We start from the raw sequence: 19402 nt of genomic DNA on the forward strand, positions 1-19402 counted from the left end.
TTTCATGTTATTCACCTCAACTATTTATTTTGTTGTTCAGCCGTTAAGTCAATTCTGACCATACAGTCCACAGAGTTTTCATGGCAAGATACGGAAGTAGATTTCCAGGCCTTTCATCTATGCAGATACTGCTGCTGCCCAGGTTGGGACCCGGCTGGGTTTGAACTCAGGACCATCTACTTTGAAGTCCAGTGCTGATACCACTACACCACCAGCCAACCCTTTGTCTACATAGTAATAAATTCCACATTATAATAATTTACTGATGATGGATGTTTCTCCTGAATTCTTTTTTTGGGTTTATTTTAACGCAGAAGTTCTCAGATCAGCTATCAAAGATAAAATTATATCCCATGAATGAAATATCCTGATGATTAAGTAGCCCAAAAGACATTTAAAAGGGAACAGTAATTTATTATTAATCACCTAGTAATTATTAATCTAGTAAATTACTGATTAGATATTAGCATCTGTTGCAAATTATAACTTTTCTTGCTTCCATTGTTGAAGGTCCACATAAAATTAGTGCTTCCGTAGTGATAATTCATTTCCTCTCCAACATGTTTTACATTTTCCTTATAATTCTATTGCACTCACTTGAGTTATAATTTTCTGCTTTCATTGTGAATTTCCATACAACTAGTGTTTAATCTATTTAAAAAGTAATAGGTACTCAAAAGTGAAGATATTAACTTGTTTGACTGGTCAACTCACTGATTCATTTACACTATAGCAGCCAGAGCAATGTCAAATATACCATCAAGCTCTGAGAAGACACTCTGTTGGGCAGAAAGAGATGCTGGGTGCCATGTAACAAAAGCAGCACAGTGGAAGGTGACTACATGATTAACACCTGGTCAATTAATCAGCATGTGAATGTAACTCAGACAGATTTATAGCCAAGTGAACTACCCCATTGTAAATTATCCAGAGGACAGACCAAGCAAGTGGGGAATGTTTTGCAAACTGAAATTTTGTGGAACTGACTTGTAAATTGCCAAAGCACAGACACTCTAATAACTCAGGAAACAATGGTTGAGGTCATTATGGTGTTAGGGAGTATTCTGTGAATAAAGCAGATCTTAATTCAAGCAAGAACCAGTCTTCAGTTCTTATTGTAAATTATAAATTGCAAGCAGTAAATTGAAGTTAAGAGCACACCTTTGCAAAATGGTGACCATGAGATGTTTCCATATGCAATAGCCAAACGGTATGAAAATGAGGTTGTGTTAATTGCCTGCATCCATCCAGGCAACTATGGGTTTAAATAATTTGCACCATTGTAAACACATTCAAAGAAGCTTGCAGACTGATACTATCACTTAGCATATCAAATAGCTGATCTATCAATAATTGGAGATATGGCTGTCTGCTGTCAGAGGTTTCAGAACATCTGTTTTAATTAGTTTCTCCCAACAAAGATGTTTGTATCTTCAAAAATGTCTTATCAATTACAATGTACTTCCATTGTAAAAATGTACCTCAAAGGACCCACTTGAAAACCCAAAGTATTGAAGTAAACAATTGCATTGTAACTATTTAAATTGTATTGCATCACTTACTGTTACCTTTGATCTTCAGGATATGAAAAATGTGATGTACTGAGAGAATCCTTAGGGGAATGTCTGTTTGTCATGGTGAATAAAGACTTCCATTTCCATGATTTCTCCAGGTTCTCCAGTGACTTAAATCACAGTCACAACAGTGGAATGTGCTAGCAAGAATTTGAAGTTAAAGAAACATACTGTATACTTATATGAATAAGAACTGGAATAGCTGCTGCGTTAGAGGCATTAAAGAAATAACAATGTTTGGAAGGTATATGAAAAGTTGTCTTATGGGATGACCTGCAGCAGTGACAATGGAGACCAACCACTGAAGAAAAGTCAGGAACTCAGAGAATGTGGTAAATTGGATCAGCAAATTTGCTGATGATACAAAGATTGGAGGTGTAGTAGACAGTGAGGAAGGTTTTCAGAGCCTGCAGAGGGACTTGGACCAGCTGGAAAAATGGGCTGAAAAATGGCAGATGGAGTTTAATACAGACAAGTGTGAGGTATTGCACGTTGGAAGGACAAACCAACGTAGAACATGCAGGGTTAATGGTAAGGCACTGAGGAGTGCAGTGGAACAGAGGGATCTGGGAATACAGACACAAAATTTCCTAAAAGTGGAGTCACAGGTAGATAGAGTTGTAAAGAGAGCTTTTGCTACATTGGCCTTTATTAATCAAAGTATTGAGTATAAGAGCTGGAATGTTATGATGAGGTTGTATAAGGCATTGGTGAGGCCGAATCTGGAGTATTGTGTTCAGTTTTGGTCACCAAATTACAGGAAGGATATAAATAAGGTTGAAAGAGTGCAGAGAAGGTTTACAAGGATGTTGCCGGGACTTGAGAAACTCAGTTACAGAGAAAGGTTGAATAGGTTAGGACTTTATTCCCTGGAGCGTAGAAGAATGAGGGGAGATTTGATAGAGGTATATAAAATTATTATGGGTATATATAGAGTGAATGCAAGCAGGCTTTTTCCACTGAGGTAAGGGGAGGAAAAAACCAGAGGACATGGGTGAAGGGTGAGGGGGGGAAAGTTTAAAGGGAACATTAGGCGGGGTTTCTTCACACACAGAGTGGTGGGAGTATGGAATGAGCTGCCAGACGAGGTGGTAAATGCGGGTTCTTTTTTAACATTTAAGAATAAATTGGACAGATACATGGATGGGAGGTGTATGGAGGGATATGGTCCGTGTGTGGGTCAGTGGGACTAGGCAGAAAATGGTTCGGCACAGCCAAGAAGGGCCAAAAGGCCTGTTTCTGTGCTGTAGTTTCTATGGTTCTATGGTTCTATAATAAATCAGCATGATCAAATCCTGGGCAGGTTCAACGAGAGTGGGTAATACTTAAACACAAATAGTAAATTTTGGAAATTGTGAAAGCAAATTAAAGAGTTGTGTAACTAAAAGGGATGTAAAACTATATAGCTCACTTTTGAGTTGTTTGAGCTAATTGCAATTAATAAATAAGTTGTTAGGCAAAGTCATTGTCTGGTGTGTTTTATAGTATGCTGCATTAATTGGTAACTAAACACTCTAGTTCTACCCTCCACCGTTAGGGGTGTGGCAGACTGGATCTCCCATCCAAAAGTTCAAATGTACTTTATTGCTATCAAAAGTTAAGGGTTATAATTTTTGGAGGGTTATAAAATTATAAATTATAAATTCTGTATCAACATCTCAGTCATAAATTGAATATTTATTAACTGATTCACTAAATTATCAATAAATTATGTTCGAAGTAATTACAAGGAAAACCAATACCTCAAAAAGTCGAGGGTTGATTGCAAGTGCTCTGTGAAAGTCATAGATGCAATTAATTTCATGAAGCTTCATTCTGCACAGGCCACGGTGATAATATGCTTTAGCAAATTTTGGGTACGTTTTCAATGCCTTATCAAATGAATCCACTGCCTGAAAAGTATCAAAGATTAATTCTAAGGAAAAAGTATTAACAAGCATTAACTATATTTATGTAACCAGGTGACGGTTGAATATCTTTTTTTTATTGTTAGAGTCCACTTATGTATTCATCTTGGTAAGCTAAAATAGCTGCCAGTATCTTTAAGAGAAAAAGGTGATGTCATTTTGCATGGGTGGAGTAGAACGAAGAGTTGCCATGTTCTAGAAAGAATGACGTTCAAATGCTTTTCCCAAGTTTGGTGAGGAAAGGTGAATAGTATTTGATAATATCCATGGAAATTAATTTATACTTGTTTGTAAATCTAGAATATCAGTAATTTGACATGTTTTATATGTGGATGCTTTAGATTTTCACGAGTAAATTGATCAGCACTGGATAGCATGATTGCAAAGTTCCTTAATCAGCTTACTATGTTAGTCTTTTTAGTAATTCAACTACAAGGCAATATATTGTAAAAGTTTATTTGTTTTCATGACTGAATGTGAATGTAACAGAGTAATGTGAATGTGTGACATAACGTGAGCAAGGAGAACTCATTTCAAGGTGTATCCTATATGTGTTTGGAAGTTAAACGGAAGTTAAACATGTGTATGCCAAATGTGAGTATATCACTTAGTTAAGATGAGATGTATTTATTCATATTTTCAATTTTGTGTATAAGGTACAGGGTTGGTGGGATTCTAACATTGATTGTATTGTTTTTGAACTACCGTATAGTTTTGTATATTTCATTTTAGTTATTTTCATACTGCATATGTAATAACGGTGTGGTCTGAAGTTAAACTGAGATTGTAATAGCGGGAACTGTTCTTAAAATTTATTTTGTTGTTTTTATTTTGATACCCTCTTCCTGCAAAAAAAATCTAAAACAGATAAAAAAAAGTATTTGTTGTCCTGCATGTGTATTTTTCCCCAGGCTACAAAAGTTTAAAGATACTTGATTCAATTTCAATAAAAATATTACTTTCAGGTTTCAGATTTCAGGTATAAAACAGCAAATTTCTTCCAGCATCACAAAATCTGTGGATATTCCTTTTGGATTTTCTATACATCTAATAAACAAAACATAAAGGGGTTGGACATAGGCAGAGGTATCCAGCCCTGCTAATACTGAGAACTACTTCACATACTATTTAAATACTGAATGCAGCACTCCTTTGGTGGTGGGTGGAAAGCAGCACCAAATACCCCATCCAAGAACAACTCTTAACGTAATTTAACCCAATTTCCTCTCTGATCTGCCAGTTGTACTGCTGACTACTGATTGGACCTACTGAGCACTTTTAGTAAAACTCCACATACAGAAAACTAGCGCCATCACCATCACAAAGCTTATTATCCCTACCCCTTAACCTCAAATTCGTGCTGACCCATACCCCTTTGAACCCAAATGCTCCAACCAACCTTCTGTTTTCTGAATACCAGGCAACAATCTCAGATATCTGCCTTCTGTGCACCTTCTGCCACAAAAGAATGACCTTTAAAATGCAAGGCCTGCTCCACAGCACACACAACCACCTAGACTCGTACATTACTGGATTTCTTCGGAGACAGGCTCATTGACTCACTGTGTACTGATTGAGTAATACATCTCTGCAGGCACTATTCAATTTCTAGGCAAATATTCTTACCTTTGTCAGTTTATCCAGTTCAGAATAGCAGCAACCTATGAGATAATATAATTCTGCAAGTTCCATTGACGGGTTTATAACTTGTGTTTCAGATCTTTCAAATTCAATGTCCAAAGCTTTCTGAAAGTTGATCAGGGCTTCCTGCATTGCAAATATAATATTTATTATATAAAATCAGTATTGGGATTGCAAGACTTGAGAATGTTTGGAGAAACATATTGTAGTGTAGGAAAAAGGTCTAGAGAGAACTAGGGATAAAGGACAAAAGAATAAGTGTCATCAAAGTTACAGAAGAAATTGTTAATCTCTTCAACATTTTTAAATGAACAACTTTAAACATAGGAAAGAGTTTACAAACATGCAATATTGCCTTGACAAGCTTATTATACTGAATCACACTGAGTGGGCTAGACAATCAAATACTTAATTTTGGTATTGCATATTGTTACTGTGCTGTGGCATAAATGTGTTAAGTTTTACCTAAAGTCTGGCTGTTAATCATAACTCCCATTAAGGAATATCAAAACAAAATTAGCTAGTGTTTATAAAATATTAAATATGGCATAGTTAAAAAGGTCATACACTAATCAGATATGACTAATTTCTGTGAATGGTTACATTTTGTAATTATGTCAATGACACTTTGAATTGATTAACATAATTTTTGCAGTATAATTCATGCTGAAAGAATGTATATTTTATAATAGCACATATAATGAGATGTACTCCAAGTTACTATCGATAGCTGGGGAAGAGATTGCTGAGCCTTTGGTGATGATCTCTTTGTCCTCACTGGTCACAGGAGTAGTACCAGATGATTGAAAGGTGGTAAATGTTATTCTTTTGTTCAAGAAAGAGAGTAGGGATAATCCTGGGAATTATAGATTGGTGAGTCTTATTACAGTTGTGGGCAGATTATGGAAGACAATTCTGAAAGACAGGATTTACAAGCATTTAGAGAAGCATAATCTGGTTAGGGATAGTCAGCATGGCTTTATATGGGGCAGGTCATGACTCACAAGCCTGACTGAATTCTTTGAGGATGTGACAAAACACATTGATGAAGGTAGAGCAGAGGATGTAGAGTACATAGATTTTAGTAAGATCTTTCAAAAGGCACCCCATGGTAGGCTCATTCAGAAAGCCAGGAGGCATGGGATCCTGGGAAACTCGGCTGTGTTGATTCAGAATTGGCTTGCTCATGGTTACAGATGGAGCATATTCTGCCTGGCAGTCAGTGACCAGTACTGCTCCACAGGGATCTTCTTGGAGCCCTGCTCTTCATGATTTTTATAAATGGCTTGGATGAGGAAGTGGAAAAGTGAATTAGTAAATATGCAGATGACACAAAAGTTGTGGAGTTATGGACAATGTAGAAAGTTGGCTTATGTTACAAAGGGACTCAGAGCTGGGTTGAGAGATGGCAGACAGAGTTCAAACTGGAAAAGTGTAAAGTGATTCAGTTTCGAAGGTCGAACTTGCATTAAGAATACAGCATTAATGGCAGGATTCTTAGCAAAGTGCAGGAACAGAAGTATCCTAGGGTCCATGTCCATAGATCACTCAAAGTTGCCATAGGTTGTTATGAAGGTGTATGCTTTGTTGGCCTTCATTAACTGGGGAATGAGTTCAAGAGCCATGAGGTAATGTTGCAGCTCTATAAAATCCTGTTTAGACTACACTTGAAATATTATGTCCAGTTCTGGTCATCTCATCACAGGAAAATTATGGAAGCTTCAAAGAGGATGCAGAAGAAATTTATCAGGGTGCTACCTGAATTGGAGAGCATTGGCTGAATCAATTAGGGCTTCTCTCTTTGGAGTGAAGGAGGATGAGTGGTGACTTGATGTGTTGTACAAAATAATAGGAGGCATAGATCAAGTAGATAGTCAGACTTTTCCCCAAGGCAGAAATAGTTAACATAAGGAGACATAATTTTAAAGTGATTGGAGAAAAGTATGGGGGGGATGTAAGAGGTAAGTTTTTTTTTAACACAGAGAGTGATGGGTGGATGGAACATGCTGTCAGGGGTGGTGGTAGAGGCAGATACATTAGGGACATTTAAGATACTCTTAGATAGGCATATGGATGATAGAAATGTAGAGCAGGTTGAAGGTCAGCACAACATCATGGGCTGAAGGGCCTGTATTGTGCTACAAAGTTTTATGTTCAATAATGTCAGCACTACTAAATTACCACTAAATTTAACTGTCATCCAACATCAAAAACACTTTACAGCAATTTCCTGCTAATTAAAATGGCTTTTGACAAATTATCCAAATCTGTACCTGTTGATATAATAATATCTATCAGTTAAATTGCCAAAAAAAAAAAATATATTTTTATAAGAACACAAAGATAAGAACACTTAGGGGATGACTCTTATGTTGTGGATTTATAAGTCGTGCACTATTCAGCAGTTGCCTAGAACAGGTCCATGCGGGAACTTGTATTTCCCTATAACACATCACCAGCCATACACTTTGCTCCCCTTGTAGAGTCAATGCTACTCAACCCCAATAGAAAGCTAATAGTGCAAACTCCAGTACCTGTTCACTTTCTTGTATCATCACAGATGAAGACAACAGAATTGCATGCCAGGGCAATTCTGTTATCTTCATCTGTCATGTAGTTCATGAGTGAGCTACTTTACTTATGAGCACGTGACAGAGAAATGCTGAATGAATATCCATGAGGGGATTGGAACCACCTGGGGCAATGAAAATTAAGGACAGTGAACACTTTCACAGCCATTTATAATGCAATTAGAGTCAGCAGACAGCAGTACTTGAAAAATCCAGCACAATACAAATGGAAATCAACTTTTCTCAAAGTAAAAGACAATTACCGCACTCAACCAGGCACTCTACCAGCTTTCTTGCATGGGTACTGGATATTTACAGCAGAATGATATGATGTTATTCCCTGTGCAATGCCATTTCTCAACTATGCAGAGTGAAGCTCAGTGATTATTTTCAAAAGCTCATCTATCACTGAACATGTACAAACCAATAAGGTTTTCAAAATGATGTTTGCTTTGCTATGTCAATGACCACCCACATGCTTACTTGTTCTCTGCTGTAAAACATGGGAAGGTTTTTGCTCATTCTAAAACTTATTTCTAATCTCCACTGAAACTTGTATTGATCTATCCTGCCTGACAATGGATCATACAGGATATTTTCAGTAGTTTTGCACAGAGGCTTGATGCTGGACTACAGGCATCAATACAAATCCAGATACCTAGGAAATCTAAGTAATGTGCCAAAGAAGGACTCATTACTGAAAACTGTATTCTCCCAGTCTCTACAGAGACGTACACTTCCATTTCAACTGCTCTTAGAGTTATCTTTGCAAGCTTAGGTTTATTAAATAATTCATGTGAAATCTGCAGCATTCTGTGGCCTCGACTACAGGCTATACTCCTGCCTAGACTACTCTGGCAGTTGGTTACAGATCATTTTTAGTCATCTGTTCGGCCTCTGGCTATTTCAGGTGGCTATGCCTAATCTATGCTCTATTTCCTAGTTTAATGCTTACTACAATTTTGAGCAGCAGCCAATTGGAGATCTTAAGTATGAGAAGACGCAGTTCACTCAGGTTTCCCAATTGAGTACATAAGGAAGCAACTTGCAGCTGTTTGATGTTTTGAGCAATGGCCAATCAGAGATCAGGATTGATTAGGAAGAACAAGTTAAAATAAGGCAGGGGCAAGTGGAGCAGTCATCAGTGGAGTGGACAGTGATTTTGAGGTTTAGCTCTTTGAGGCTTCAGTGAGGACAGGCTGGAGTGAGAATAGGCAAAAAAAGCTGAAGTTAGATTTTCCTCCAGTTTATTTATTGTTTTCTTCTCTATATTTGCACAGCTAGAAAAGTAGAGATGCTAGGCAGGATAGTTGAAAGCTCCTCTTGCGGGATGTGGGAAGGCAAGGAGACCTCCAGTGTCCCTGACGACTACACCTGCAAGAACTGCATCCAACTGAAGCTTCTAACAATCCACATTAAGGAGTTGGAGCTAGAACTGGATGAATTCTGGATCATTTGGGAGGCTGAAGGGGTGATAAATAGGACTTATTGAGAGGTAGTTACATCCAAGGTGCAGGACACAGGAACAGTGACAGTTAGGAAGGGGAAAGGGGTTAAATCTAGTGCAAAGTACCCCTGTGGCTACCCTCCTCAACAACAGGTATACCACTTTGGATACTGTTGGGGGTGGTGGCTGACCGAGCAGACGAAAGTCAGAGAGGTCAGGTCCCAATTAATCGATGGCCCGATTAACCACAATCCACTGCATGTGGCACAACATCCAACAAAAACAACATTCAACCATTATAAAGAATTATATAAAAATAAAGCAGAAGGATAGATATGGAATAAATCTGCAAAAATACATAAATACCAGCATGTATTTACAATATAAACAGCATTATAAAAATTGGTTTAAAGTGTTTAAAGTACAGTTCGGTGACTGAGGTAATAGATAGAGAGGTTGGTGGTGGGGAGCTAATTCAAAGCCAATCCCTCCTGAAGTCCACAATCGATTCCTTAGTCTTGCTGATGTTTACTGCAATGTTGTTGTTTTGACATCACTCAACCAGCCAATCTACCTTATTCCTGCATGCCTCTTCTTCAGCAGCTGAGATTTTTTTAATTTATGGAGATACAGTGCAGAATAGGCCCTTCCAACCATTTGAACTGAGCCATGCTGCCCAGCAACTCCCGATTGAACCCTAGTATAATCACAGGATGATTTACAATGAATATTGACCAGCCAACCGGTACACCTTTAGACTGTAGAAGGAAATCGGGATGAAACATAATGGGGGGGGGGGGGGGGGGGGATATACAAACTCCTTACAGACAGTGGTGGGAATTTAACCCAGGTCACTAGTACTGTAAAATGCTATGCTAACCACTATGTTACCATGCTGCCCCTTCTGTCCACATTTGCTAACAGCAGTGATCTCATTGGCAAATTTATGGATGGTGTTGAGCTGTCCCTAGACAGACAGTCATGAGAGTAGAGAGGGTAGAGCAGTGGGCTAAGCACAGATTCTTAAAGTGTGCCTGTGGTGATTGTCAGCAAAGAGGAGATTTTATTACCAAATCACACTGACAGTGGTCTCCCAATGAGAATATCAAGAATCTAATTGCAGAGGGAAGTATAGAGGCCCAGGTCTTGAAGTTTGTTGATTAATAATGAAGGAGATGATGAATCCCCAACCCTGGGAAAAAGACTGTGCATAATCCATTGGCAGCTTTTAATATCAACAACAGTACAAAGGGCAACATAGTTTTGATACTACAAATGAGAACAAATAAGATTTAGCAACACACATAGTTCTGGAAGAACTCAGTGGATCATCTGGATAGGAACAGTCTCAACCTAGAATGTTAACTGTCCATTTCTCTCCATCGATGTTCTCTGAATCGTTGAGTTCCCCAAGCACCCTGTTGCTCCATATTCCAGTATCTTGTCCCTAGGTTTTAGTTTTGGTACCTCTAGAAGCACTCCTCCTTCAAATGGTGCTTAGACTCTCCATTTGAGCTGAGAAATGTCTTCCAAACAAGATGGCACTTTCAAAAACATAGTCCAACCTAGACCCATTTCACATTAAAATGTCACATGACATTAAAATCTCATATCCCTTTCTGATAGCGTCACAGTTATGAAAACATTAGTAAATGTATATTACCTGATGTTTGCCAGCTTTCATTTTAGTTTTTCCAAGTAAGGTCAAAATTGAAGGTGATTTTTCAAGTCCTTCCAAACTATCTACAGCTTTGTCATAATTTTTTAAAAAGGTTTGTACTGTAGCTTGTTGAACTGGTGAAGTGTCAAGAGCTGTGTTATCAAGTGAAAGCCAAAACAAGATTTATTAGGGCAAGATTATATGACTTTATATCATAAAACCTTGATGAAGTCATTAGTTACAGAACTCTGTTTTATGAAATACTACAACCAATACAAACATACATCTTCTTGTTGTTCTTATGATTTCCCTTTTTAAGTGTAGAGCAACGAATAATTTGACAAAATAATCAGTGGTATTAATTTGTTTTTATATGTATAAATTTAAAATAGAGCAAAAATGATCATTTTAAATTAATCTGCCACATTATACTATACATGCTGATTCCTTTGATATTTCTTTATTCCCTATTATAAATCCTCCTGACACTTTGGACCACATTTACCTACTATAATCCTTCCCTTTCGACAGAAGTAATAAAAATTCTTAATTCATGTTTACATTTCTACTTGTCTTGAGTAGTACTCTATTTTGCCTTTCACTATCAATTTGTTGGCTTTCTTTTATTGAGTTCTAAAATAATCACATTCCTCAGACTTATTACTTTTTCTGGAAAGTATATACAATAAAAGTCTGATGACTCACTGATCGTTTGGTATCTGGATCCACAAAATCTTGTTTCCACACTCTCATGGCTGTTTGTATACTCCTTTTAAACACAATGGAGCCCTATTCCCATGTTGTCCTTAAGCTCACCACGTCCTGTTCCCTCACTAGCTCACCAAACACAACTGGTTCACTGAAAATGTTATCTAAGAGTCTGGAATCTAGAGTCTGTCTAAGAATAATCTGGCACAGTCCTGAGGGTTCTGGAATTTTCCTGTAATCGTCTTCTTTTATTGAGTAATAACTTTACTTTGTCAGTTACAGATATATCACTTTTACTTTAGGTTTTCATTTTGCAACTTAAGTATAATTTCTTTGACTATTAACCTTTGCCTGTTCTTTGTCATAGTTTTCAATGTTTCCTTCCAATCAACCACAGCAATTCTATTCTCTTTATTATTTATCTTGCCTAGATTTGTATTGAACTACATCACTACCAGACTTAATATAAAATTCAATCATTATGTTTACTCTTCCTCAAAGACCCCTTTATAACATAATTGTGATTCATTTATTTTCAGTGCACTAAACGGGATCCAAAAAAAGCATTTACTTTATTTGACTCTTCAATATCTTAATCTAGAAAAGCTTCTTGTATAGATTCCATGAGCTCATCTTCCATCTTATTACAACAGATTTGATTTGTTCCATCCACATGATGCATACTCCTTTTAGTTGGACAATCTACACCAGAGGTACGTGAGAAGAACTACTTTTTAAATCAGGGTGGCAATCAAGATTTTGAAGGCAGAGTTTTGCAACATTTTTTTCCGATTTTGAGGAGCAACCAATTCGCAAGAGGGAATCATTAGAAAGGGCCAATAAGAATAATTCCAGTACAAGCAGAGTGGGCATTCATTTGGAGTGTGACAGTCTTTAGAGTAGCTTTGGCTCATCAGGCTTGAGTGAGGTAGATTGTCTTGTAAGTTACTCTGTCTCTGTTCTTATTTCTTCATTCCTCATCTACAAGTGCATAGTACAGAAAGAATGGCTCCATGGTCAGTGTTTTTTACTGTGTGTGGGATGCGGGAAGTCTGGGAGACATCCAGTCTCCCAGATAAACACATCTGCTCCAGATAAACTAAGCTGCAGCTCCTGAGAGAACATATTAAGAAACGGGGCTGCAGCTTGATGATCTTCAACTCATACGGGAGAATAAGGAGGTGATAGACAGGAGCTACAGGGAGGTAGTCACCCCTAGCTTGCAGGGGCAGGTAATTGGGTGACTGTCAGGAGAAACAGGGGAAAAATCACAGCCAGTAGCCATTCCCCTCAATAATGTATATAACTTTAGATACTATTGAGGGGGATGACCTACTGGGGGGAAACAATAGTGACCAGGATTCTGGCACTGAGTTTGGTGCTGTGACTCAGAAGAGCAGAACGGTGAAGAGGACTGCAGTGTTGATAGGAGATTCCTAAGCCAGAGGAAGAGAGGCGAAATTCTGTGGGCACAATAGTAAGAATGTGGTTTACAAGTTACAGCAGGAGACAGAAAATGCATTCCAAAAGAGCAATGTTACAATAGTCATGGAGGATTTCAATATGTAGGTAGATTGGGAAAATCAGGCTTGTACAGGATTCCAAGAGGGAGAATTTCTAGAATGCCTATGTGATGGCTTTTTAGAACAGCTGGTGGTTGAGCCCAATAGGGGATCAGCTATTCTGGATGGGGTGTTGTGCAATGAACTGGAACTAATTACAGAGCTTAAGGTAAAAGAACCCTTACTGGCAAGTGATCATAATATGATCAAATTCACCCTGAAATTTGAGAAGGAAAAGTTAGAGGTATCAGTAATACAGTGGAGTAAAGGAAATTATAGAGGCATGAGAGAGTAGATGGCCAGAATTGATTGGAAAAGAACACTGGCAGGGATAACCACAGAGCAGCAATGACTGGAGTTTCTGGAAGCAATCCAGAAGGCACAGGATATATCCATCCCAAAGGGGAAGAAGTATTCATAACCATGGCTAACAAGGGAAGTCAAAGCCAACATAAAAGCCAAAGGGGGGGGCATATAATACTGCAAAAAATAGTGGGAAGTCAGGGGTTTGGGAAGCTTTTAAATACCAGCAGAAGGGAACTAAAAATGTTATTAAGAAAGTAAAGTTGGATTATGAAACTAGGCTAGCCAATAATATTAAAGAGGATACCAAAAGTTTCTTCATATACATAAAGTGACTGTTGAAAATAACTCGCATTGAAATCTCACCTAGAGTTTACCAAAAGGCATGTGGGAGACTCTGAAGTCAGCTAGAAGAAGGTTTTATGGCTTGATGAAACCAAAATTGAACTTTTCGTCCATCAGATTAAACAGTATGTTTGGCATAAGCCAAACACCGCACATCATCCAAAACACACTATCCCTACCGAGAAATATGGTGGTGATTGCATCATGCTGTGGAGATGCTTCCTTGCAGCAGGCCCTGGAAGGTTTGTGAAGGTAGAGGGTAAAATGAATGCAGTAAAATACAGGGAAATCCTGGAGGAAAACCTGATGCAGTCTGCAAGAGAACTGCGACTCAGGAGAAGATTTGTTTACCAGCAAGAAAATGACCCCAAGCATAAAGCTACAGCAGCACAGAAATGGTTTAAAAACAACAAAGTTAAAATACACTATCTGGAAAGTCCAGCTGCTGGTGAGTCAGTATCCTCACAAAAAATACACCATGAAGACAAAAGAACACTCTAAGAAACTCTACAAAAAGGTTAGTGGAAAGCACAGGTCAGAAGATGGATACAAAAGCACTTCCAAGTCACTGAATATCCCTCGAAGTACAGTTAAGTCAATGATCAAGAAATGGAAAGAATATGGCAGGGCTGTAAATCTGCCTAGAGTAGGTTGTCCTCAAAAACTGAGGTACCGTGCGAATAGGGGACTAGTGAGGGAGGCTATCAAGAGACCTATGGCAACTCTGGAGGAGTTACAAGCTTCAGTGGCTGAGATGGGAGAGACTGCACATACAACTATTATCCAGGTACTTCACCAGTTGCAGCTTTATGGGAGAGTGGCAAAAAGAAAGACACCGTTGAAAAAAACTCACTTGAAATCCCAACTAGAGTTCACCAGAAGTCACGTGGGAGATTCTGAAGTCAGCTAGAAGAAGATTCTATGGTTTGATGAAACCAAAATTCAGCTATTTGACTATCAGACTAAATGTTAAGTTTGGCATAAGCCAGACTCCGCACATCATCAAAAACACACCATTGCTACCGTGAGGTATGGTGATGGCTGCATCATGCTGTGGTGATGCTTCACTGCAGCAGGCCCTGGAAGGCTTGTGAAGGTAGAGGGTAAAATGAATGCAGCAAAATACAGAGAAGTCCTGGAGGAAAAATTGATGCATTCTGCAAGAGAATTGAGACATGGGAGAAGAATTTTTTCCAGCAAGACAATGACCCTAAGCTTAAAGCCAAAGCTACATAGGAATAGCTTAAAAACAACAAAGATAATGCTCTGAAGTGGCTAAGTCAGAGTAGAGACTTCAATCCAATTGAAAATTTGTGGCTGGACTTGAAAAGGGCTGTTCACTCATGATCCCCATGCACTCTAACAGAACTTGAGCAGCTTTGTGAAGAAAGACAGGGAAAAATTGCAGTGTCCATATGTGCAATGCTGATAGAGACCTATCCACACAGACTCAAGGCTGTAATTGCTACCAAAGGTACATCTACTATATACCGACTTGAAGGGGGTGAATACTTATGTAAGCAATTATTTTATGTTTTATATTTGTAATTCATTTAGATCAATGTTGTAAAACAATAAAACGTGAAAACTTTCAAGGGAGTGAATACTTTTTATAGGCACTATAAGTCACCAGGACCAGTCAGTGTACATCCTAGGGCTCTGAAAGAGGTGGCTGAGAAATTGTGGAAGCATTAGTAATGATCTTTCAAGGATCACTAGATCCTGGAATGGTTCCAGAAGACTGGAAATTTGCCAATATCACTTCACACTTCAAGAAGGGGGAAAGGCAGAAGAAAGAAAACTATAGGCCAGTTAGTCTGACCTCAGTGGTTGGGAAGATGCTGGAGTCCATTATTAAAGATGAGATCTCTCAGTACTTGGAGGCACATGATAAAATAGGCAGTAGTCAGCATGGCTGCCTCTAGGCCTTACAAATCTATTGGGATTTTTTAAAGAAATAACCAGCAGGATATACAAAGGAGAATTGGTTGATGTTGCGTACTTGGATTTTCAGAAGACCTTTAACAAGGTATAGCAAGGTATAGATGGTTGCTATACACAAATGCTCCAGATGGCTCTTGACATGAGTTGGCAACAGCACATGACGAACGTTGAGCTCTATGATGACCTACCGATGCTCACCAATAAAATTGAGGCTAGAAGACTGCAACTAGCGGGGCACTGTCTACGCCACCCTGAGCTACCTGCCAGCCTAGTCATCATATGGGAGCCGAAGCATGGGAGGATAAACCCTGGGCGACATGCTCCAAGAAGACAGCGGCGCGGCTAATGTAGATGAACTGAACACACTGATGAGGGAGAGGGAGAAGTGGAGAGTCCGTCATCGTGCCTGATGTCGGCCCCCAAGGCCTGACTCAACATAGTAGTAGTAGTTTAACAAGGTGCCGCACACAAGGCTGCTTAACAAGCTATGAGTCCATGGTATAATAGGAAAGATTCTAATACGGATAAAGCAGTAGCTGATTGGCAGGATGCAACGAGTGGGAATAAAGGGATTTTTTTCTGGTTGGTTGCCAGTGACTAGTGGTGTGCCACAGGGGTCTGTGTTGGGACTGATTCCTTTTATGTTATATGTCAATGGTTTGGATGATGGAACTGATAGCTTTATTGAAAAGTTTGCAGACGATACAAGGATAGCTGGAGAGGCAGATAGTTTTGAGGAAATAGGGGGGCTGCAGAAGGACTAAAACAGATTAGGAGAATAAGCAGAGAAATGCCAGATGGAAAACAGTATCAGAAAGTGTACGGTAATGCATTTTGGTAGAAGAACTGAAATAGTTGACTATTTCTAAATGGAGAGCCACAAGGCTCAGTGCTGGGACCCCAGTTGTTTACAATATATATTAATGACTTAGATGAGGGAATTAAATGCAGCATCTCCAAGTTTGCGGATGACACGAAGCTGGGCGGCAGTGTTAGCTGTGAGGAGGATGCTAAGAGGATGCAGAGTGACTTGGATAGGTTGGGTGAGTGGGCAAATTCATGGCAGATGCAATTTAATGTGGATAAATGTGAAGTTATCCACTTTGGTGGCAAAAATAGGAAAACAGATTATTATCTGAATGGTGGCCGATTAGGAAAAGGGGAGGTGCAACGAGACCTGGGTGTCATTATACACCAGTCATTGAAAGTGGGCATGCAGGTACAGCAGGCGGTGAAAAAGGCAAATGGCATGCTGGCATTTATAGCGAGAGGATTCGAGTACAGGAGCAGGGAGGTACTACTGCAGTTGTACAAGGCCTTGGTGAGACCACACCTGGAGTATTGTGTGCAGTTTTGGTCCCCTAATCTGAGGAAAGACATCCTTGCCATAGAGGGAGCACAAAGAAGGTTCACCAGATTGATTCCTGGGATGGCAGGACTTTCATATGAAGAAAGACTGGATGAACTGGGCTTGTACTCGTTGGAATTTAGAAGATTGAGGGGGGATCTGATTGAAACCTATAAGATCCTAAAGGGATTGGACAGGCTAGATGCAGGAAGATTGTTCCCGATGTTGGGGAAGTCCAGAACGAGGGGTCACAGTTTGAGGATAAAGGGGAAGCCTTTTAGGACCGAGATTAGGAAAAACTTCTTCACACAGAGAGTGGTGAATCTGTGGAATTCTCTGCCACAGGAAACAGTTGAGGCCAGTTCATTGGCTATATTTAAGAGGGAGTTAGATATGGCCCTTGTGGCTACGGGGATCAGGGGGTAAGGAGGGAAGGCTGGTGCAGGGTTCTGAGTTGGATGATCAGCCATGATCATAATAAATGGCGGTGCAGGCTCGAAGGGCCGAATGGCCTACTCCTGCACCTATTTTCTATGTTTCTCAGAGAGAAAATTAAAAATCCAAGGCGTAAAGGGATTTGGGAGTCCTTGTGCAAGATGCCCTAAAGGTTAATTTGCAGGTCAACTCTGTGGTGAGGAAGGCAGATGTGATGTAAACATTCATTTCAAAAGGACTAGAATATAAAAGCAAGGATATAATGTTCAGACTTCATGAAACACTGGTGACACCTCACTTGGAGTATGGTGTGCAGTCTTGGGCCCCTTATCTTAGAAAGGATGTGCTGGAACTGGAGAGGGTTCAAAGGAGATTTGTGAAAATGTTTCCAGGATTAAATGATTTGTTATATGAAGAATGTTTTGATGGCTCTGAGCCTGTATTCACTGGAATTTAGAAGAATGAAGCATGGCCTAATTGAAACCTATCAAATAGTGAAAAGCCTTGACAGAGTGGATGTGGAAAGGATGTTTCCTCTGGTGAGAGTGTCTAAGACCACAGGCAGCTATGGAGGCCAAGTCTTCATGTATATTTAAGGCAAAGGTTGATAGATTCTTGATTGGACAGGGCATGAAAGGATATAGGGGCAGAAGGCAGGAGATTGGGGCTGAGAGGAAAAATGAATCAGCCATGATGAAATGGTGGAGCAGGGCACTCGATGGGCCAAATGGCCTAATTCTGCTCCTATATCTTATGGTTTTATGGCCTTATATATAGCTTAAAGTCTCTCAAAGCTTGACCCAAATTCTGAACTCTACATCATAATCTACTATTGCCAAAATTATTTGTCACCATTTACTGATCTCCTTTGATAATATTACTATATTAATCCCTTCAGATCTTTCATAAATGTAAGGTTTTAAATACATTTGGAAAATGCATTTTTCTTGTATTTTTGCTGAAAAAAAGATCTAGTGCAAAAAATTTGGAAAAAACAGCATTGTACAATAGAATTAATTAGAATAGATTTTATAATCACATTATATCCACCCATCTACTTTTTTAACTTCAGATAAATTAATAATTCAGATTTGTTGTCAACTGGATCTGTCGCAAAATCATAGTTTGCAAACAAGTAATAAACTAATCAAACCAAGATATACAGATCTTCTTCTAACTAATACAAATGAAGTAATTTTAATGACATGATCATTATAGAAAAATGTACCTTGATTGATTTCAGCGGTATATTGGATACAAAAGCTTGCAAGTTCAAGTTTTTTCATTTCAAGTAGATATTGACCTCTTGAACACAAAAAGAATAAAAAACATCAAATATTAATTATATTTATAGACAAATATTCTCCTACAACTGATACTATATTTGCTGTTGCACAGAACTACCATTGTTACATATAATATGGAATAATTTTGGTTTACTAACATTTCAAAAATACAAATATTGCAACGGACAAAAGCATCTGGTTTCGAAAAAAGAAAAAGATGCGATAGACATCTAAAAATTCTGAACCATGATCCCAACCCATTTCCAAATTGTAAATCTTGTGGAAATGATCAGGGAGTTTGCATCCAATCAGTTCCAGGAATTCAAAACTCATAAATAGAATTGGATACCAAGCAGCAAAAGTCTGAAAGGAGCACAGACAGAGAAATGAATACAAGGAGCAACAATAAGAAACAAAATCAAGCTTTGATATCACAAGATCATGGTGGTGAATATAGCCACGATATTGGAAATCATGAGGAAATGATTTAAATTAAAAGTTAGATACATCTTTGGCTTTCCCAATCCACCTTAGTCAACTTGCTCCTCACATTTAAGTTTAAGCTCCTATTCCCAGAAATTTAATTGCATACGGTACTTTCTCCAAAATGTTCTGCTCTGATTATTCATCATTTCCACACATCTTAACAGTGTGGGGGAACAGAGTGTTCTT

The 19402-nt window shown here is 38.7% G+C and overlaps 1 protein-coding gene across 1 annotated transcript in view; it reads right to left on the minus strand.

Annotated features, from left to right (window-relative positions):
- The window catches only part of ttc6 (tetratricopeptide repeat domain 6), a 323626-nt gene that overhangs the window by 112338 nt on the left and 191886 nt on the right, over window positions 1-19402 (minus strand). The window contains exons 20-23 of the mRNA XM_072279505.1: window positions 18673-18749; window positions 10803-10951; window positions 5108-5248; window positions 3317-3466 (exon numbers count right to left, since the gene is read on the minus strand). Of these exons, the coding sequence (XP_072135606.1) occupies window positions 3317-3466; window positions 5108-5248; window positions 10803-10951; window positions 18673-18749 (517 nt within the window). The remainder of the gene's footprint in view (window positions 1-3316; window positions 3467-5107; window positions 5249-10802; window positions 10952-18672; window positions 18750-19402) is intronic.

Source organism: Mobula birostris, chromosome 1 (assembly GCF_030028105.1).
Source record: "Mobula birostris isolate sMobBir1 chromosome 1, sMobBir1.hap1, whole genome shotgun sequence".
NCBI lineage: Eukaryota > Metazoa > Chordata > Chondrichthyes > Myliobatiformes > Myliobatidae > Mobula > Mobula birostris.